The 22834-nt window shown below is 42.6% G+C and overlaps 1 protein-coding gene across 4 annotated transcripts in view; it reads right to left on the bottom strand.

The window, feature by feature from the left end:
• Positions 1-22834, bottom strand: part of HOMER2 (homer scaffold protein 2) — a 68145-nt gene that overhangs the window by 30643 nt on the left and 14668 nt on the right. For 3 of the 4 annotated variants that reach the window (XR_005558598.1, XR_005558597.1, XM_039358820.1), the window contains exons 2-3: positions 17619-17775; positions 82-213 (exon numbers count right to left, since the gene is read on the bottom strand). Coding sequence is in view for 2 of the 4 variants with exons in the window: in XM_039358820.1 (XP_039214754.1) it covers positions 82-213; positions 17619-17775 (289 nt within the window). In the remaining 2 variants the exon portion in view is untranslated. The remainder of the gene's footprint in view (positions 1-81; positions 214-17618; positions 17776-22834) is intronic. The other variant, XM_039358821.1, reaches the window with a different exon arrangement.

Raw genomic sequence — 22834 nt, 5'->3', positions numbered from 1 at the left:
ACCAAAAAGGGGGAAAAAAACACGCCAACAATAACCACCGCCCCCAAACACATTAAAAAAAGGAAACTGCAATTTACCTACTTTTGTTAGTTGCTGCTCAGACGAAAAACCCAGGCCAAAAACAGTGTTGGCTCTGCTATCAGCCCACTGGCCAAACTTCTGGGATGTTTTTGTGAAAGTCATGTTAGGTGTGATGGTGCTGTTTATAATCACCTGAAAAGGAACACAGACACAACATGCGAAGAACATGTTATTAGAACGAGGATGTTAGACCGGCATGTTGTCACAGGAGCAGCGATTCCCCAAAGAGCTGATTGCAAAGCATAAATATTCAGATGAATTCTGAAGACAACCCTTGATTGGGGCAGTGTGATTTTCCAATCTTGAATTACAAAGACAGATGTTCTCGGCATCCAGCTGGACCACAAATTCACAGCCCCTCAATCTTGCTGCTGTTCAGCTGGTGTCTATTTTGCCCCCATCCACATCTCCCCAGCAACAGACAATGAGACAGGACTTCAGGATCCTCATTTAGTTAGCCAGGGGTTGAGATGGATGGCTGAGTAGTAGTATTAGTGCCAAAGAAAGCAGTAAAGCTGACTGTCCCTCAAGAGAAGACGGTAAGAAAGAGTGGGAAAAAAACAAAACAAAATAATACTCTCTTGCAAAGACACCTTGACAGCTAACTAAAAATAGATGGTTAGTTCATGTGATTCAATGTGGTTTTTTTTTCAGTTTCAAGTTTTTTTTATTGGTTTTACAATATTACATTCACATATTTGAAAAGTAGCGTGGCAGCTGAGCACAGTAATTCCGTTACATTTGAATATCATCAGTACGAATCTCAAATTATTACAACAAACTAATTCCCTCTCTTTCCCCTATGTTATCTACTGTCATGTTCAAACCAATACAGTTCTTATTCTATTAATCAAACAAAAAATACCTTTCTAGTATTCATCAATAATCTTCAGTCTATACATATCTTAATTCATTTGACATTCCACCTTTTAGACAATAACCTAGTAAGTTTTTCTTAACTTTAATTTCCCATTGATCTTTAAATTTAACATTTAATCTTTATCAATGATTCAATGTGTTGCGTGGACAGGGCTACACTATCAATCATCCAGTAGGTGCTCTTCAGCAAATCAGATGGGAATCTTTTGCACCCCTACTGCAACAGAGAGGAGAAAGGCTTCACAGGTGTCTGCCTCACCAGGTAGACCAAACAAAAAAACAACAACCCTGAAATAACTGAGTCCAAAATTGATGTTGCCAAGTGAGAAATTTGTTGAGTGAGCTTAGCCCCATTTTACGACTTGCCTTGCCACGTTTCCTGAAAAGGAGCAGAAGGGGACAATAAAAACCTAATTTCTACAAAAACAGAAAATGCCATCTTGTTAAGACTGCTACAAGGCTTTATTTTTTTTAAAAAAAAAAAAACGTGCACCAAAGAAGCATATACCTATAGCATCCAAACTGCCGCAAAGCAATTGCCTTTGTTTTCAGCAAAACTGAAAAACATCCAATACTGTAGTCATTTGGAACACACCAGGAGCCGTACAGAAATTATTATAGCAGCTGGGGGTGTGCAATATACTTCATTTTGATGTCTTCCTGGAATGTTGGTTCCGATTCAGGCTTTGCACATCTGTTGGTAACATGGGAAGTGTATTAAAGAGAATTATGAGCCATTTCCTGGCAGGTTTGTAGAATGCCTTAGAGCAGTTAATCCTTCTCTGAAGGAAGGTGGTAAAGAGGACTGATGTAGATAGTTGGGAGCCAATTAATTGAGAATTAATTGACGTCGAAGGGAGTCAGTTCAAGATAGCTCAGGGGGTCTTCAAACTTGGCCACTTTAAGACATGTGGACTTCAACTCCCAGAATTCCTCAGCCAGCACCTTTGGGTTCACCATACTTCGAAATAATGAACTTAAGAGCCCTGGTGGCGCTGTGATTAAAATGCAATATGGCAGGCTAATTCTGCCCACTGCCTGCAGTTCGATCCTGACTGGCTCAAGGTTGACTCAGCCTTCCATCTTTCTGAGATCAGTAAAATGAGGACCCAGATTGTTGGGTGCAATATACTGACTCTGTAAACCACTTAGAGAGGGCTGTAAAGCACTGTGAAGCGGTACATAAGCCTAAGAGCTATTGTTATTTTTCCTTATTTAATACTCTAGAAAATATTCTCCAGGTTGCCAAATAAAGCCTAGCGTTGAAGGCAGAAATACCTCCCATGGCCACTTTAGCTGACTGTGTTCAGCAGGTCAGCGGTTCAAATCTCACCGGCTCAAGGTGGACTCAGCCTTCCATCCTTCCGGGGTAGGTAAAATGAGGACCCAGATGGTTGGGGGCAATGTAAATATATATATATATACACATTGCTTACTGGTGTACACCGCTTAGAGAGTGCTTGCACTGAAAGCGGTATATAAGTCTCATAAATAAATAAATAGAATAGAATAGAATAGAATAGAATAGAATAGAATAGAATAGAATAGAATAGAATAGAATAGAATAGAATAGAATAGAGGTGGCACAGCAGTTGGAGTGCAGTACTGCAGGCCACTTTAGCTGACTGTGTTCAGCAGGTCAGCGGTTCAAATCTCACCGGCTCAAGGTGGACTCAGCCTTCCCTCCTTCCGGGGTAGGTAAAATGAGGACCCAGATGGTTGGGGGCAATGTAAATATATATATATATACATTGCGTACTGGTGTACACCGCTTAGAGAGTGCTTGCACTGAAAGCGGTATATAAGTCTCATAAATAAATAGAATAGAATAGAATAGAATAGAATAGAATAGAATAGAATAGAATAGAATAGAATAGAATAGAATAGAATAGAGGTGGCACAGCAGTTGGAGTGCAGTACTGCAGGCCACTTTAGCTGACTGTGTTCAGCAGGTCAGCGGTTCAAATCTCACCGGCTCAAGGTGGACTCAGCCTTCCCTCCTTCCGGGGTAGGTAAAATGAGGACCCAGATTGTTGGGGGCAATGTAAATATATATATATATACACATTGCTTACTGGTGTACACCGCTTAGAGAGTGCTTGCACTGAAAGCGGTATATAAGTCTCATAAATAAATAGAATAGAATAGAATAGAATAGAATAGAATAGATAGAGAGAATAGAATAATAGAATAGAATAGAATAGAATAGAATAGAGGTGGCACAGCAGTTGGAGTGCAGTACTGCAGGCCACTTTAGCTGACTGTGTTCAGCAGGTCAGCGGTTCAAATCTCACCGGCTCAAGGTGGACTCAGCCTTCCCTCCTTCCGGGGTAGGTAAAATGAGGACCCAGATGGTTGGGGGCAATGTAAATATATATATATATACACATTGCTTACTGGTGTACACCGCTTAGAGAGTGCTTGCACTGAAAGCGGTATATAAGTCTCATAAATAAATAAATAGAATAGAATAGAATAGAATAGAATAGAATAGAATAGAATAGAATAGAATAGAATAGAATAGAATAGAGGTGGCACAGCAGTTGGAGTGCAGTACTGCAGGCCACTTTAGCTGACTGTGTTCAGCAGGTCAGCGGTTCAAATCTCACCGGCTCAAGGTTGACTCAGCCTTCCATCCTTCCGGGGTAGGTAAAATGAGGACCCAGATTGTTGGGGGCAATGTAAATATATATATATATACACATTGCTTACTGGTGTACACCGCTTAGAGAGTGCTTGCACTGAAAGCGGTATATAAGTCTCATAAATAAATAAACAAATAAATGCATGCTGACGGTTGAGTGAAACTCCAGATCGGCCAATATATTGCCCGTACGAGCATACAAAAGAATGGCGTATTTTTATGCATTGCCAAAAAGGAAGATACCAACAGATCTTTTTCAGAGTGAATGGCAAAGAAACATTTCCAAGAAACCCAGGCTACAGTCAGCAAAGCAGAGCTTTCCCCCTCCCATCTATTCTGGGGCTTCATACAGTTGATAAATGACAGAAGCGTTCAGGTTAGCCTTTATTGCATTTTCACCTCCATCTCCCATTTCCCAGATGCATTGCCAGTTATTGCTCTGGAAGTTCCTGGCACAGTGGAGCTCCAATTGTCGAGGAAAGATTTAGCAAGGTTTGTTCTGCTTTGGATATCTGGTTATCTTCTTAGGGAAGGGGAATTCAGTCCAAAAGCCCATTATCACAATGAATATGATGTGGTTTCGGATCCCCTAATCCGGTGATGGCGAACCTTTTAGAGACCGAGTGCCCAAACTTCAACCCAAAACCCACTTATGTATTGCCGGGTGGGCGTGGCCGCCGGGTGGGTGTGGCCCGCCGTGTGGGTGTGGTTACAGTGGTCAGGGCAGCCGGGTGGGCGTGGCCAGCTCGATGTTGCTCCTGGGGAGGGATGCCTGTGGGGGCCGGGCAGGGTTGGGGGAGATCCAGGGGTCTCTGGCGGGTGGGGTGGTGGACAGGAGGCTGGTTCTGCGGGGTGAGGTGAGGCAGGGCGGGGGTGCCATGTCGCAGGGCAAGGCGAGGCAGGGGCCAGGGCGGCTGCTGCCTGACACCATCGGCCCCCGCACACAGATGCCAGCAAGTGCATGGGTACTGGGATGCATCCGGCCACGTGGGACCTCGGCAAGTTAGTGGGCGGCTGGTTGAAGAGGATGGTTGCCATCTCCGGGGCATGGCGTGCGTGCCCACAGAGAGGGCTCTGAGTGCCACCTCTGGCACGCGTGCCATAGGTTCGCCACCACTGCCCTAATCCCTAGGAGTTTTTAAATTGCAGGGTGAAATGGAAATCATTTACCGATGTAGATCACGCCTTCCTACTTTGGGTGCTTCAGAAGGCCCCCCTGTCATCTGAAATAAAAGACTGTATAATTTCGCAGAGGATAACGTATCATTTGAGGAAGCAGCGGTATCAGTTAAAAAGCTAGATCAGCCAGGAATGCGCATGAAAGGCCAACATCTCTCCTGAATCTTTGTGATTGACAAAAGAAGTACAAGCAACAATGAAATTAGCTAGGCATCCCTTGGCAAAGAGTCCCAAATCCTGTGAAGGAGCCACTGGAAAATATAAGTCGTCCCAATTCAAATTTCACCTCCAGCTATCCTCTCATGAAATGACCTTTGGTAAGGATCTATTTTTAGCATTATGACCCGTAATACATATAAAACACCATCCTTCTTTTCAGGTTGGTATGTCATCTATGCAACCACTCAAAACCATTTTACAAATAGCAATTATTATTAGTGAAGAATCAGCAATTAGAAGACTGCTGGGAGCATTGTAGAAGTGACACTTGAAATGAATATGCAGGTAGAATCTGCAGCAGTTTGAAAACGAAAGACAAACACCAATTTCCAGAACTCTGCTAAAACATAAGAAAAAGAAACAACAGTAATTATGCTGCAGGTTCCTTTTAGTAGAAGTCCTGGATTTACATCGTTAAGTTGTAACACACAAGACCAACAAATACGAAGATGATCTACTGAAATAGGACATGAAGAAGGAATGAATTAAAAATTCAAAGATAAACAAGATACACAATTAGAGAGCGTTATTTCAGTGGATCAATATGAAGGACTATGGGGAAAAATTTACTCCAAGCTACAATCTAAGGAAAACTTGGTACAAAATATACAGGTACAGGTAGTATACGATTCCATCTATGATTATTACAGTAGACAAAGCATATAACAAGAAATGCTGAAAGCACCATAAGAAAGATGGAACATTTTATCACAAGTCATGGCAAAAAAAAAGTAAAAGTTTTGGAAAGAAATACAATAAAAAAACTCCAAAAGTACTTGTACAAATACAATTTGAATTGAATGTTAATTTGATCGGGAGCAAGTTTAGAGAACCAGATTCTTTTTAAGGAGGCAATATTAGGAATTTGGAAACAAGAAATTCTATGTTGGGATTATATTGACTACTGCATGCAAGACAATATTACTAAAAGGCAGCACTAATAGCAGTAGCAATAGCACTTAGATTTATATACCGCTTCACAGTGCTTTACAGCCCCCTCTAAGTGGTTTACAGAGTCAGCCTATTGCCCCCAACAATCTGGGTCCTCATTTTACCAACCTTGGAAGGATGAAAGGCTGACTCAACCTTGAACTGGTCAGGATTGAACATCTGGCTGTGGGCAGAGTAAGCCTACAATACCATTAACACTTATATACTGCTTTACAGTGCTTTACAGCCCTCTCTAAGGGGTTTACAGAATCAGTCTATTGCCCCCAACAATCCGCGTCCTCATTTTACCGACCTGGGAAGGATGGAAGGCTGAGTCAACCTTGAGCCGGTCAGGATCGAATACCTGGCTGTGGGCAGTGAGTTAGCCTGCAATACCATATTCTAGCCACTGCGCCACCACGGTTAAGCAACTCACATTCATGGTCAAGGGGTTCAACTTTCTCGATCAACCATGTATTCATCAGGAGAAAATGGGGGAAGGAAGTCAAGCTAGCAGATGGCTAACAAACAACATCTGCTTCTTTCTAAATGCCATCTTAAGATTGTAACTAAATATAGTGGCTCAAAAATCAATCCAGAGTCCCACCCACGCCAACATGCTTAATATCTGACTTGAAGAATCGGGTCTGGAGAAGTTGGAGATTTTGTTCTTTTGCTCTGTGGTACTTGGATTGATTCCAATGAAATGTCCAGCCATTAAGCCTGGAGATCAAGTCAATCTTGCTCACCTAGTCAAGCCATAACTATACATGCCCGTACTGTGTTCCACCCCAAACAATAGTCTATGTAAGCAATCACAGAAGCTACAACAAAGGAGAAAGTGTTCCTGTTTTGACCTTTGAAATCTAACTAATATATAAAAGCTTGCATTTGTTTTCCCTGGCATCCTTCTGTAAAGTTGAGTGAAGGCAAAGAAAGGTGGAATTTACAAATGACATTCATTCTTTGAGATAAACCTTGGCCGTGGCCTGGCACTCAACCAACCAGGATGCATCTGTTTGGCCAAATTTCATCACCTGCTTGGTTAGAATATATGTTCATTGCTTAATTGAGTTCTGCAGTTTGGGCTGAGAAAATGCAAGGCTTCAGTCAAAATATACCCATTTCCCAGAAGAGGAACTGGTGAGGTTTGTTCTCTGATGCCCATTTTTACTTGTGTTGTTGTTTTGATTTCTTTTGGTGGGGGCACCCTTCTGCATTGCAGCCAGCTGTCATGGTTATTTTCTAAAGTCACTTCTGAGGCTTAAGCAGAACTTAAGAGGCATTCTTGGAATAGCTTTCCGTTTTATCTATGTGTTAACAAATTTATTGTCCATTAAAAAAAGTGAGACTCAAATGAGATACAAAGAGAGCCTAGCTCCTGCTCTGTTTTATAATATAAATATTTTAGGTCTTGTGAAAAACGACACGACAAGGGCATTTGATTAGTATGAGAGCTTAACCACAATTTATTAAATACATTAGACCCCCAACTGACTGGTTTGCGTAACAAATTAAGTCACAAACTGTGATTTACCAACCACATTGGTCAAGTTCACATATTGCATTAAGCTGCAAAAAGCAGATGATGATCAAATCCGTCCGCAACTTAGAGCAATATTTCTCAACCTCAGCAATGTATAAGATGTGTACACTTCAGCTCCCAGAATTCCGCAGTCAGCATGGTGGCTGGAAAGTTTGGGACTTGAAGTCCACACATGTTAAAGTTGTTGGGGTTGAGAAGTTCTGACTTAGAACAATGTGTGAATCAGGATTGAATATAGTGATCTGGAAACTATACTTCTGTGTGGTAAGGAGTCCAATTGCCAACTCTGACTTCTCTTTGTAGAAAACCACAGTTGGAAAAGAACCCTAATAAATGGCTTAACAAAGGAAACAAATGGATTGGTTTGGAAATGAAATATCTTTTTGGAAGTCAAACCTTGCTTTGTTTTCATACAAACTGATGAAGATCTTATCCTCAAATATTCTTCATGAAATTGCCTCTCAGTCTAAGCTACTCCACAACAAAACGTTCGCTTCATCATTACTGATGATTTTTTTTTTTTTAGCCGTGTTCATAAAAAGTTGTCTTATTTGCTTGCCGTTGTGAACACTCTTGGGGCAGAAGGAAAACTGGTAATTTTAAACAGTAATGTTGTTGGCTCAGTTAACACCTAGGAAATTCATTACTGCAGCAGCATTCAAAATTTAAGAGCACTGCAGGATTCCTCATTTATTTTATATTGTGTTTTACTACGTGTGACTGATTCAGCACTCTAAAATAAAAACCACTGACCACTGAGACATACTCAGCATAACCAGAAATAGATTGCATCACATCAAGCTGCATGAACTGAAGAGGCCACCTTTGCTCTTGTAAAGCTAACACTAACAAAATTAGCATCGATCAATAAAAATCTCATAAGTCAAGCTGACCAGTGTTCCTTCCCCATTTTGTCTATCATCACCCATAACTCTTCAGGAAGAAACATTCTGGTAGGTACACGCTGAGTAAGTCACGAAGGAGAACAAAATGCTGTCATTTTGATGCAGGGCAAGGCAAGGCAAGGCAAGGCATCTTTGAAGACAACTCTAGAGTTGCATGGTGGGGTGGTTTTGCTGAAGAAGGCCTGAATTCTGGAATAAATCTGTAGATTTGAGTTCGGGAAATTGCTGTCTGTGGAGCCATGCAAAGCTTACTGGAGAAGAGAGAAGCTAACCATTTGCTCCACCACAACTCCTTCCGGCTAATTCTGCCACTTTCTCCCAAACGAGGATGCAAAGTTTCCAAGTTTGCAAATGCGTCTGTGCCAAGGCAATGTCAATACAAAAAAAAAAAAATGGGGCATAAAATAAGGTGTCCCCTCGCCCACTGGAAAAACATTATTTACTCTCCTTCCACTGTTATTAAACTTGCATTGAAACAAAAAGGGCCCTTATTCAGTTGCATACATTTCAAAGGACAATGACAACATAGTACAAAACCAAACAAAAACTCTCCAGCCCAAATCTAATGCATTAGCGTCTATGTTTTACTCAAATAAAACAAAGGCAGGCCATCTCACTTTCCTTCCCTCCCTCCCTCCCTCCCCCCTCCCTCCCTCCCTCCCTCCCTCCCTCCCTCCCTCCCTCCCTTCCTTCCTTCCTTCCTTCCTTCCAAGCGAGGACCACAAAAACCAGCTGGATTCTCTTTTACTGGCTGATGAAAATGACACTTAAGGATTGGAAGTGGTGCATTCAAATTTTATTCTTTATTTTGACCCCCTCCTCAAATAGAGACACTGATGCCATCCAAGTGCCCTGTTGTTCATATTATCCACCCCGATAATCTAAAGTACCTATCATAGGAATACACATGTCCGTAAAATTACATCTGATGGTTTCAGAAGTGTTTCAGATCCTCACAAACATAGCTTCTCAAATCACGGTTTCACATAAGTTTCACCCTTTAGAGTTCTTGATTCTCTTCTCTTTTTGTGAAAAGCAAAACACACAAAGCCAGCAGGGACCAAGAAGAGATGCTTCAGGGATGTTTGGCATGGCAGTCTGGTGATTTGGGGAACGCCACCCTCCGCTTTTTCAAAAAATTTCCCCCCCTAAAGTTACTTCAAAGTGGTTTGCCCAAGAAGGAGCTTTTAAAAGATTTCCTGTGGGCTGCAAAAGGAAGAAATTCAAAAATTCAGGGGAACCAAATTTAGCAAGTAGGGAAAAAAAAAGCAGAGGAAGCAAAATCAACACCCATTCTTGTAATTATGAGCGAACAGCTACAGATCGTGGTCAAAAGCAATCAGCGTTTGAACTGAAAGGGGAAGAAATCAGGACTTTTGTGGATTGGGGATAATGGAAGGAACAACAACAGATTCAACGGGTGTGAATAACTTCTCGGTGACCAAGGGCAACATGCAACCTATTGTGGGGGTGTGGAGGCCACACTGGATAGGGCAGGCATACAAAACAGGTGGACCAAATCAGAAAGAAATCAAATTTCTGCTTGATTTCTGGAGGGTGGGTGGGCAGCTGTATCTTCGATGATTTGGTTCAACTTATTCCAGGACACAGGATAGCTTGCCTGTGATTCGTGTCCTCAAATGAGAGACCATGCTCCGATTAAGGAAATTCTGATTGGAGGAGAATCCAGAGACTATAAAAGAGAGAATGAGGCCACATCTATTCCCAAAGCTTAGGCTGTTGTCCAGAATTTGATTAGTCCTGGTTGATTAAGCAACTGGATGGATTAAAAGCAATATCCCAAAACAGTTTCTGGTCATAAGGTTGACCTGGCTTCCAGAAGTCATGCTGACTTTGTCCCATGTGGGTGTAGAGAAAAGAACATCAAAAGGAGGTGGGTTCAGACAATCTACTAAATATCCATGTGAATTCTCCAGACTGGTTTTGGTTTAGCATTTTGTATCCAGATCCTGAAATTGAAACTCAAGTACTTTGGCCACCTAATGAGAAGGAAGGACTCACTGGAGAAGGGCCTGATGCTGGGAAAGATTGAGGGCAATAGAAGAACGGGACAACGGAGAATGAGGTGGCTGGATGGAGTCACTGAAGCAGGAGGCGTGAGCTTCAATGGACTCCAGAAGATGGTAGAGGACAGGAAGGCCTGGAGGAACGTTGTCCATGGGGTCGCGATGGGTCGGACACGACTTTGCAACTAACAACATCAACAAATGAATGCAGCTGTTGTAACTGGTAAAACCAAAAGCATATCTTTGCAGCTTCTTCCATATACAAGTACCCCTTGACCTAGGGCCACAATGGAGCCCAAAACTGATGTTTCTAAGTGAGAAATGTGTTGAGTGAGTTTTGCCCCATTTTACAACTTTGCCAGCCACCTTTGTTAAGTGAATCACTGCAGTTGTTAAATTAGCAACACGGTTGTTAACTGAATCTCCTTTCCCCTGCTGACTTTGCTTGCCAGAAAGTCACAAAAGGGGATCAATCACATGACACTGCGACACTGCAACCGTCATAAGTGTGAGTCGGTTGTCAAGCATTGGAACGTAAATCACAGGACCAATGGGGATGCTGAAACGGTCCTAAGTGTGAAAAATGGTCATAAATCCCTTTTTTCAGTGCCGTTGTAAATTCAAACGGTCACTAACTGAACTGTCGAAGGCTAACTGTACTAGCGTTAAAGCAAATCAAGGCTTAGTGCAGGGGTAGGCAACCTTGGCTCTTTTATGACTCATGGACTTCAACTCCCAGAATTCCTGAGCCAGCATGGCTCAGCTCGGAAACCTCTCCCTTTCCCCTCAGAACGGCTGGCTCAGGAATTCTGGGAGTTGAAGTCCACGAGTCGTAAAAGAGCCAAGGTTGCCTACTCCTGGCTTAGTGCAATGGGTGAATTCAACCAATGTTTGTGACAAGGACACAGCAGACATATATCAATTTTAAAAATACGTATATCAGTATCTCCGTCCTCTCCAACACCCATTGGACTCGTGCACGTTCTCAAACACTCAGCAACTATCTATTTATATCCACATTTTAAGCACATCTCTTCTTCGATTATGAAAACACGTGGTGCTTGCTGACTGCCAAACATAAAACCTGAGATAAACTATTTGAGGATTTGACAGACTTTTTTTTTTTTTAAGTTGCACTAGGGATCTCTCCCAAGAATGATCTTCCAGACCCTGTAACAACTGCTTTAATGCGCCAATATAATGATAAGGTTTTATTTACGTCTGATTCCATTCAATTAGTGGAGAGCAGATCAACTCCTATGTTGCTGAGTTTGACAACTAGTCACGCTAACTGGGGGCAATGGAGGTTGTAGTCCAGCATGTCTGGAGATCAGGGAAGATTAGGGAAGGCTGAACTGGGGTTCTATGGCTGTGCATATTTATTTTATTTTTTAAAAAATTCTCAAAACCAACCCAGGAAAAAAAATTAAGGACAACGTAGAAGCAGGACTGAAGCCATATTGACCTCCAGCCAAATAGGGTAATCAACAGAAATAAGACAAAATTTAATTTAAAAAGAAATCTTTTGAAAGAACATCTAGACAGAGCAAGACTGTCTTTCCTCTGTAGGCTGTGAATTGGTAGAAGAGAAAGAACAGAAGCCTCACAGCATCCGCAAAGAATCTGTTCATAACACAAATAAATGAAGTGAAGTCATTAAAAGGCAAGGAAATCTTAGACAGGTGATAGGTCACCACTGCTCCCTGGAGTAGATGTCCATGGCTACCTGAAGGGAGAATACACATTCAGCTCAGTCCTGGACCTATCACCATCATTGGCACCAGAACATCCATGGCTAACTGAGGCAGTTATTAAGTGGTTTTACAACATTTTTGCCGCATTTGTTCAACAAATCACCATGATCGTCAAGCAAATCATGCAGTCTTTAGCCCAGGGGTAGTCAACCTTGACTTTTTTATGACTCGTGGACTTCAACTCCCAGAATTCCTGAGCCAGCACAGCACAGGAATTCTGGGAGTTGAAGTCCACGAGTTATAAAAGAGCCAAGGTTGACTACCCCTGCTTTAGCCAAACACAACTTCCTGTATTGACTTTGCTTGTAGGAACCCGCTTGAGAAGGTTGCAAATGGCCTCAGGACTCGTCGACCTTTGTAAAAAGTCAGGTGCTCGCCGGTTGCCAAGTGCCCGATTTTTGATCACATGACCACAGTAGTTAAGTGTGGGGACTGGTCATAAGTCACTTTTTCCAGCATCAGTGTAGCTCTGAATGCTCATGAAACAAATAACCATGAGCCGAGGACCATCTGTAACTGCATCAAGCTAGGCAAGCTGAAGAACTGTAGGTGGTCCATTACGATCTGCCTTGGAAAAGAATGAAATATACAGTTCTCCTTCACACACTTGCTCTGCGTCAATCTCCCCGAAATTCACAAATGTAGAGGCATTCCTGGAACAACTGAGTTGAAAGGGATTTTGGAGGTCTTCTGTCCCTCCCAAGCAGGAGACCTTATACCATTTCAGACAAATAGTTGTCCAATCTCTTCTTGAAAACCTTCAGTAATGGAGCATCCACAACTTCTGGAGGCAAGCTATTTCATTGGTTGATTGCTCTCACTGTCAGGAAATTTCTCCTCAGTTCTAGGTTGCTTCTCTCTTTGATTAGTTTCCATTCATTGCTTCTTGTCCTGCCTTCAGGTGCTTTGGAGAATACGTTGACCCTCTCTTCTTTCTGGCATCCCCTTAGATAACGCTGCTATCATGTTCCCTCTAGTCCTTCTTTTCATTAAACGAGACATACCCAGTTCCTGCAACCATTCTTAATGTGATTTAGCCTCCAGTCTTGGTTGTTCTTCTCTGAAATCTAGAGTCTCAAGATCCTGTACGATGTAAAAGGATCTTAGTATGCTGGCTTCTAACAAGGTCCGTTATGGGTTGAAAATCAGGTCTCTTTTCCCACAGCACAATGCCAGTGAACTACAATAGTGAACAATAAACGTCCTTGCAGAAGGAAAGAATATTCCAGAGCTTCCTCCATCCTCTGGAGAAATGAGATGCTGTGGCTGGTACACAAAGTGAGACGTAGGAGGGAAAAAGGGAGTAAGAGCTCACAAGTACGAGATCAATCTATGAGGTGATGAATCTGATCCGCCAAAGGTCTTCACACATTCTCACTTGGCACATCCTAGGCCTGCCAACTCAACACCCTCTAGCCACTGCAGCTGTACAAGAGAGTACAAACACACACACGTTGAATGTGACTTTGCACAGAGACGCATACTGTGCCTACTTTTTAAAATAGCAATAGACTTATATATTGCTCCATAGCTCTTTACAGCCCTCTACAGCGGTTTACAGAGTCAGCATATTCTCCTCAATGATCTAAGTCCTCATATTTACTGATCTTGGAAGGATGGAAGGCTGAGTCAACCTTGAGTCGGTCAGGATTGAACTTCTGGCAGTTGGCAGAATTAGCCTGCAATACTGCATTCTAAGAATTGTGCCACAATGAGAGGGAGGGAGGGAGGGAGGGAGGGAGGGAGGGAGGAAGGAAGGAAGGAAGGAAGGAAGGAAGGAAGGAAGGAAGGAAGGAAGGAAGGAAGGAAGGAAGGAAGGAAGGAAGGAATATTTACCGACCTTGGAAGGATGGAAGGCTGAGTCAACCTTGAGTCGGTCAGGATCGAACTCCTGGCAGTGGGCAGAATTAGCCTACAATACTTCATTCTAACCACGGCACTACCACCTGTTCTCCAGTAAACGAAAAACCAGTCAAGGCTCTTCAGCTTTGCAAGTTGCTTATTTCAACAAAAGGAGAAGCTTCGGCAGTCCAACCTTTGTATTCCTCTCCAGGGAAAAGAAGAGAACTGCTGATGCTCGGTCAACCTTTATTCTTTTGGGTCACCGTTACTCTAGAGGGACTCCAATCTAGGTTAATTGAAATGAGCTGATCTGTACTTTTCTCTTAACACTGTGCAGTAATTGTCATGATCGGGTACTTTCACACCCAATGCAATTTTCCTGATTTCTTTCTTTCTTTCTTTCTTTCTTTCTTTCTTTCTTTCTTTCTTTCTTTCTTTCTTTCTTTCTTTCTTTCTTTCTTTCTTTCTTTCTCTTTCTTTCTTTCTTCTCTTTCTCTCTCTCTTTCTTTCTTTCTTTCTTTCTTTCTTTCTTTCTTTCTTTCTTTCTTTCTTTCTTTCTTTCTTGATGCAAACCTATATGAATCTTTTTTTCTAGTCCTTGTTGTTGAAATCCTTACCAGGAGAAAGATGTTCAGAAGCATTTTTTGACATGTGCAAACGCAGCTCTGCTTCTTGCACCACTGCTGCCTATTTCTAAACAACTACCTAGGGATGAGATTATTAAAGCCAACATGCAAATTAGTCCTGTGGTTTTTCTTCTTCTTCTCTGAAGCTAATAAGGCAAAGGCAGGAATGCTTCATTCAGGACCACAGCTGGTGAAAGAAGGATTAAGCCACCCTTTCCCACGTGTTATACAGCCCCGGTGAACAACCAGACGGCATTCGTGTATTTATTTAACAGATTTCTAGACCACCTAACAGCCACAGCTTCCTGGTGGGTAAATGCATTCATTAAAAATAGGCACAATAACACCAAACATTGTAAATAATAAAAGCAGCAGTGTGGGAGAGATTAAAAAAAAACACAACCCCACAACTACAAATAACAAATATAGCAGATATAATAAAATGGGCAACGGAGGCAACGTTTATTCATTCTGCAATGGCTTCCTAATATGTTTGGGGAAACAGAGAAGTCTTTACGTGGGGCTAGAATTGCCCCAATTTATAGTAAGGTGGTACTCCCTGAATAGGCCAACCCCATCACAAAGCTTCTCGTGGGGAAATCCACCTTGCCTTGCTAGAGGAAGAAAAAAATATTATCATTATTATTAATAATAGCAGTAATAATAGTAATAGTAATAATAATAAAGTTGGAAGGGACCTTGGAGGTCATCTAGTCCAACCCCCTGCTCAGGCAGGAAACCCTATACCATTTCAGACAAATGGCTGTCCAATCTTTTCTGAAAAACCTCCAGTGATGGGCCACCCACAACTTCTGGAGGCAAGTTGTTCCACTGGTTAATTAATTAATAATAATAAATATGGAAGGGACCTTGGAGGCCATCTAGTTCAACCGCCTCCTCAGGCAGGAAGCCCTACACCATTTCAGACAAATGGCTGTCCAGTCTCTTCTTAAAAACTTCCAGCGTTGGAGCATTCACCGCTTCTGGAGGCAGGTTGTTCCACTGGTTAATTGTTCTAACTGTCAGGAAGTTTCTCCTTAGTTCTAGGTTGCTTCTCTCCTTGATTAGTTTCCATCCATTGCTTCTTGTCCTGCCTTCAGGCGCTTTGGAGAACAGCTTGACTCCGTCTTCTTTGTGGCAGCCCCTGAGATATTGGAACACTGCTATCCTGTCCCCCCTCGTCCTTCTCGTCATTAAACTACACATACCCAATTCCAGCAACCGTTCCTTATATATTTTAGCCTCCAGTCCCCTGATCATCTTTGCTGAAGAAATCTTTCAAGAGAAGATTCTATCTCCACTGAGATAAGAGCTAATCTGATTTGAACAGATGTATTCTGGCTGCCAAAGTACACTGAACAGTTATTTTGCATTAAGAGATTGCCTACCGTTTGCATCATCTGGTTAGCCAAGGTAACCTGGAAACCAATTCTCAACCTATTTACTCCCCAGTTTGGAAACAAAATTGTCCAGAAGACAAATAACTATTGTCCAAAACTTGAGCATCCTACAATAAAAAGATAACCTGATGAACTCTTCTTGTTCCACCTTTATATATTTCTCCTTAAATACCATAATCCTGGTGTTGCTGGATTCAGCAGTGGGCAAACTATGGTTTCAAACTACATCCAGAGATCTTTACCAAGGACCACTGCCCAAAATTGTTGGCCCTGTATTTTTTAAAACTGTATCAATTTATCACATGTGTTTATTGATTTGTTCATTTGGTACACTACCATGTTCAGACAAGACTTCCAGCCATACAAATTATAATATTCAGAAAAACACCACTCGCATAAATACTATAAAGCCATTCATGTACAATATAATGATAGCCTAATCTAAATAATCTAGCCCACTACTATCATTCTTACAAAACACCTCTATCTTTATCCACTCTCAGAAAACCTCCAGACTAAGTGCCAACTTTACATGGGACGTTATAAAGTTTCCTTCAAGATGAGCAACTCTTTTGTTAGCACAGGGCTATATCCATGGAGTTTTCTTCGCAACAATACCAAAATGGTTGCCACTGTCTCATTCTGGGATGCCGTTTTGACTTCCCTGTTAAGTCTACATTCCTGGGACTCCTAAAATCTCCAACTCCAATTAATCAATCTAACACAGTGGTCCTCAACCTTTCTAATGCCGCGACCCCATAATACAGTTCCCCATGTTGTGGTGACCCCCAACCACTTATACATCACCGGGTGCCAAGGGCATGGCCAAAGAAAAGGGGGAAAAAATGGCGGACAGCCTTGTTTGGCGACCCCTGTGAAATGGTCGTTCGACCCCAAATGGGGTCCCGACCCGCAGGTTGAGAACCACTGATCTAACAGAATAAGAGTTGAAAGGGACCTTGGAGGTCTTCAAGTCCAACCCCCTGTTCAGGCAGGAGATCCTATACCATTTCAGATAAATGGCTGTCCAATCTCTTCTTAAAAACCTCCAGTGTTGGAGCACCCACAACTTCTGGAAACAAGTTATTCCACGGATTAATTGTTCTGTCAGAAATTTCTCCTTAGTTCTGGGTTGGTTCTTTCCTTGATTAGTTTCCATCCATTGCTTCCTGTTTTGCCTTCAGATGCTTTGGAGAATAGGTTGACCCCTCTTCTTTGTGGCCCCCCACTAAGATATTGGAACACTCCTATCATGTCAGTACTTATTTTCATTAAACTAGACATACCCAATTCCTGCAAGTGTTCTTATATTTTAGCCTCCAGTCCCCTAATCATCTTTGTTGCTCTTCTCTGCACTCTTTCCAGAGTCTCAACATCCTTTTTACACTGTGGCAACCAAAACGGGATGCAATGTTCCATGTGTGGCCTTACCGAGACATTATAAAGTAGTATTAACGCTCCACGTGATCTTGATTCTATCCCTCTGTTAATGCAGACTAGTACATGGGACTTCCATTATGGATGAGTTGGCCCCAACCAAGTGGTATCCCCAGTTCTACAAGCCATGCCAGAGGTTATCTGGTTACCTTGGTTCCATCCACACTGATTATTCGATAGCTGTTCCTTGTGCCGTCATAGAAGTAGGAAACAGTAACTGCTTGTTTGCTCGCAGGAACCCAGTTCTTCTTGGTGGTGGGGTCAATTTGGAAGACATGTGCTCTGGTGGTGAAGATGGGCTGTTCTCTGGAAGAGGGAGGGACAAGAGAAATGGAATGAGGAATGACTTTGTGACAGATGAAAATGCCTGCAGTCTACACCTGAACAAGGAACGCAGATTAAGTCAACCCTAAAATATGGGAAGGGGACAACAATTCAAGATAAATATTCAAGAGTACAAGCAAAAGAGCCAATGCTTCTAGACCAGTGGTTCTCAACCTTTTTAATGCCGTGACCCCCAACCGGTCGTAAGTCGAGGACTACTCAACCGGTCGTATGTCGAGGGCTACTCAACTGGTGCAGCACCGTTTGCAGAATGGGGCTTTTGGCGGGCTCAGCAGGGCAGAGACAGCCTGGACAATTCCTATTGGCTTTTGAAAGCCAATAGAATTAGACTCTATTCAAGAGAGTCTATTCTATTGGCTTTCAAAAGCCAATAGAATAAAAGGGAGGAGCACAGCTAAGGAAAAGGAGGAAAAAAATGGCAGACTGCGTTGTTTGGCGACCCCCGTGAAATGGTCGTTCGACCCCAAATGAGGTCCCGACCTACAGGTTGAGAACCACTGCTCTATACTGAGACATCATCAAAGATTTTGGTTCCTTCCAGGACATGCCCAACCCCTGAGAGTCCAATGAGTCTAGTTTTTAATATTTCCCATGAGATTAGGAGAAACCAAATGCCACAGACAAATGTATCGGCTCTGTCTCTCCGATTTCAAACCCCCAGCTGTTTATGAATTCACAATTTCTTTGAACTGCAAGCATCCTCCTCCTTCCTTCTTCCCTTTTTTCCTTGCATAAGATTATCTTCATTAATTTCTAAGGCCTGGAATGCAGCTTTTCTCTTATCTTAGCTTTCACAATGCCAATAAGCTCACACATCCAGCTAGCCAAACTGTGGTGTTTTTTTCCAACTGCCCATCTTTAGAATCTGTCCACTAAATAGGTAATATTGCCCGGGCGGTAAATCTCCCTATATTACTACTGGGCATGTCACAACACCCAGAACTCATACCCTCATGTATTTTTGTACCACCAGTCATTTCAGGTCTCTGGACCAGCTGAGTGTACATTTCGAAATGCATCCAGAATTCCTGTTTGAGGCTGACAAGGAGATCCTCTTTGAAAATTGCATCGCTGTTTATTATCTTCTTACAGAAGGAATTTTTGAGACTTCCCGACCACAGAAATGACCAGCTTCACACATGCTTACTAGATCTGGATCGAGTGTTGGTCAAACTACAGAGGAAACTTTCATCTATTTCCCTAATCAGTAATGAGTGATTTACATAAGACACTACATTAAAAAAAAAAACAAGCCATATTCTGCTTTTTCGTAAAGCATGACCCGGGCCATCTTGAAAGCCATTGTCCCAATACACCAAAGCTTCAGGAATTTGCCCTCAAGCACCCCAGAATGGGAAATAACAGCTCCCCTAAATCTGCATAGAAAAGGAGATAGAAAGAAAAAATCTGAAGATAGTAGCTTAGGATGGGGGGGGAAAAAATGAAAATTGTATTCCTTCGCAGTGAGATATATAGCAAGCCTGACAGGAGCACTAAGCACCAGGAGTCACAAATTCTCACTGGATGATTCCCTAAGCTAGACACATTTGTCAGCCTAAAACTAAGTCATTCTGTGGTCGTTAAGGAATAAAATAAAACAAAATGAGACTCACAGAGCTCCTTCGAAGGATGGCAATGGAATAAATCTGTCAAAAACATTTAGGATCAGAAGCAGGAAGTTTCTACAACCGTTCTTTTTCAGGAGAACCGTTTGAGAGAGAGGAGGAATTCTAGAAGAGTTTTAAAAGCACCAATTGTGAATATCTCAGCAAAATGCTGTCATTCGCCCCCCCCCCCACCACCCCCAAAACCATTAGGAACACCCCATCAGAGTCTCCAAAGTCATGTGGCCAAAAAGGATCTGGAGGCAGCCCACGCCAAGCTCTTCCACCAAAGCTGCCACCAAATTACAGTCTGGGGACAACTTTTGAATCTGTCAGAAGAAGGAGATTAGTCCTAGAGACGCTGCAGGATGTGTCCCTGTTAACGGCCTTTAATTCATGTAATTTAATTCAATCTAAATGCAAATTAAACTACACCCCTGGCCCTTTTCTGAGCACAATCCTTTGAGCTCGTTGGCCCAAAAAGATGTGGCTACGGAACTATCTCAGGCAAGTAGCAACGCTCTGCAGAGTCAAGTAAAGCCAAAGTATTTCAGAAGCAAGGGAGATCTCCATTTATTAGCCCCAGAGCTTTTTGGACAGAAAGCTGTAAGACCAAATAGGAGATTGCAAGATGCCAAACTGCTGCAAAGGCCAAAGGCTCTGCCATTTTGGTTTAAGGGTGTGGTTATCCCTCACCTCCAGTTCCTCCTGTCTTCAAACGAACCGTCTCCAAATCCACATGAATGAACATCTTGCAAATGTGGTCTAACATATCATCAACCAAGTTGCTATTTTGGCTTGGCTGTTATTTGAACAATTTTTTAAAGTTTTTTCTCTAGCTTTGGCTTTATTTTGCTGTAACCTTTTTTTTTAACGTCTATTTTTTTTCTTTTCATAGAGGAAGTCCTCAACTTACAACTGCAACAGAGATCAGAATTTCCGCGGCCGAGCAAGGCGGTTGTTAAAGTGATTCACACCCATTTTTACCTTTCTGGCCACGATTGTGAAGTAAATCGTGGCAGTCGTTAACTGAACCCCATGTCCCTCATTGACTTTGCTTGTTGGGAGTTGGCTGGGAACGGCACAGATGGTGATCGCATGATGTGTGGGGAGGCTGCAGCCATCACAACTACACAAATTTGATCATGTGGCCGTTGGGGATTGTGACAGTTATAAGTGAAAGGACGAGTCATAAGTCACTGTTTTTGGTGCAGTTACAACTTCAAATAGTTGTACGCTGAGGACTACCTGAACTTTATTTTGCAAATTCAGAGTTTTATTGTATTTTATGGCCCCTCATATGTTATGTTCCAAAGGTGCTTTTTCAGGAGGCAACTTTACTTTCTTATTTTTTCTTTGAAGACATTTCACCTCTCATCCAAAGAAGCTTCTTCAGCTCTGTGTCAATGCTGCTAATATTGGATGTTCTTGCTTTGACAACAGATGGAGATGCAGCCTTTTTCTTTCTCATACTGTACTCTTAGAATTAGATGATCTGGGGGAGGGGGAGGCATGTGATGGGAGTTAGTTAGACATACAATACCGTAACAAGAGCTGCTAAAGAATGGCGGGAGAGAAAACTGGGCGGGAAGCCAGCATTTCAAACTAATTGGAGAATGTGATTCATGACGGTTAGTGGTAGGAGGGAATGTGCTTTGATCTATGTGCTGAAGGGAGGGGAAGTCAGATTTTGGGTTCAACTATGTACCTACCAAAGCTATGCTGCTTGATTAAAAACTCTTTAAGGTAAACTAATGCTGTAAAGATCTTTTCTCCATAGGAACCTGGAATGTACAGAGAATGAGGTGGCTGGATGGAGTCACTGAAGCAGTAGGCGTGAACTTAAATGGACTCCAGAAGATGGTAGAGGACAGGAAGACCTGGAGGAACGTTGTCCATGGGGTCGCGATGGGTCGGACACGACTTCGCAATTAACAACAACAACAACAATGCCTCAAAGTTCTTTGAAGAGTTTCATCTTTCAGAACCATGACACTCTGACTGGATGGTGGGGAAGGGAAGGGTTTATATTCCTTGCAGACAGCTGGTCATTTGCATACTTTTAGAGAATCCTTGGGGCCATTTGGAGTTTTACCTGTGTCCTCAGAGTCACCTGAGTAGTGCAGAGGTGTGTGGAGCCTAGGACACAGGGCAGAAAACATCCTGCAGCCAAGAAGGCTCTACAGCCATTTGCACCACACAGGTGACCTTGAGGACACAGATAACCTCCAAGTGGCCTCAATGACTCTCTCAAAGAATGCAAAAGACCAGCTGTGTGCAAGGAGTATAAATCCTTCCATTCCCCACCATCCAGTCAGAGCTGAAGAAGCTTTTTGGATGAGAAGCAAAACTTCTTCAAGGAAAAAACAAGGTGGAGGTTGTCCCAAACAGCACCTTTGGGACAACCTCCACCTGGATGACTGACAATCTCCGTTGACACTCACATGTTAAAATTTCTGGTTACAACAATAAACTTATTTGCTTACTTACTTAACTGCCCCTGTATACACCCTGCCCTGTTATTTTGAGCCACTAAAAGCAATTCTTTCTCAAAATGCAGGCCTCTCTCTCCACAATCTTAACACCACTCTGTACTTACTACCTCAATTTCACATCGCACAGTTACAAAAGAAAACAATCAGATCTCTGGGCTTTTTCAGAACGTGGCTTTTATGGTGTGATTGCTACGTGACATTAGGCAAACCACCCTGGGATAGACCTTTCTAAACAAAATATAGAAAAGCACACTCTAAGCCGCATGCCAGCACTGTGCAAAGTTTTTACTCAAAGGCATCCTACGAAGAAAAGGGGGGGGAAATGCTTCAGAGTATTGATGCAAACAAACTATTAATGCAGAGTGGGATGCTGCTCAGCGTAACTGTCCTGTACAAGCCTGGGAAGAAAAAAGGGAGAAGGGGAGGAAAAACGCCCTTGACCTCCTGCCCAAAGGACAAAGTGAAAAAGCTTGTTGAAGTTAATAAATTACTCATTGTGTGTGTGTGTGTGTGTAGCGGCCCTTCTGAGCTCACAGCCAAGTGTTTTACTCATTGGTGCAACCTCGCAGTCCTGCTCAATTTAGCTCAGGGGTTCTCAACCTTGGCAACTTTAAGACTTGTGGACTTCAACTCCCAGAATTCCTCAGCCAGCTTTGCTGGCTGAGGAATTCTGGGAGTTGAAGTCCACAAGTCTTAAAGTTGCCAAGGTTGAGAACCCCTGATTTAGCTGAAGGCTCCGGAACAAGGCGGCCACAATTTCTCCTCTTGGCAGCCAGACCCTGCTCAACCCCTCCACCTTTCCACAGAGATCTCAGTATGTTGTTGTTGTTAGTTGTGAAGTCGTGTCCGACCCATCGCGACCCCATGGACAACGTTCCTCCAGGCCTTCCTGTCCTCTACCATCTTCTGGAGTTCATTTAA

The sequence above is a fragment of the Crotalus tigris genome, unplaced genomic scaffold (genome assembly GCF_016545835.1).
Source record: "Crotalus tigris isolate CLP2741 ecotype Arizona unplaced genomic scaffold, ASM1654583v1 scf7180000019068.10715455, whole genome shotgun sequence".
In the NCBI taxonomy this organism is placed as follows: Eukaryota; Metazoa; Chordata; class Lepidosauria; order Squamata; family Viperidae; genus Crotalus; species Crotalus tigris.
Note: the sequence above shows the minus strand (reverse complement) of the source record. Positions and strands in the feature narration are given on the sequence as shown.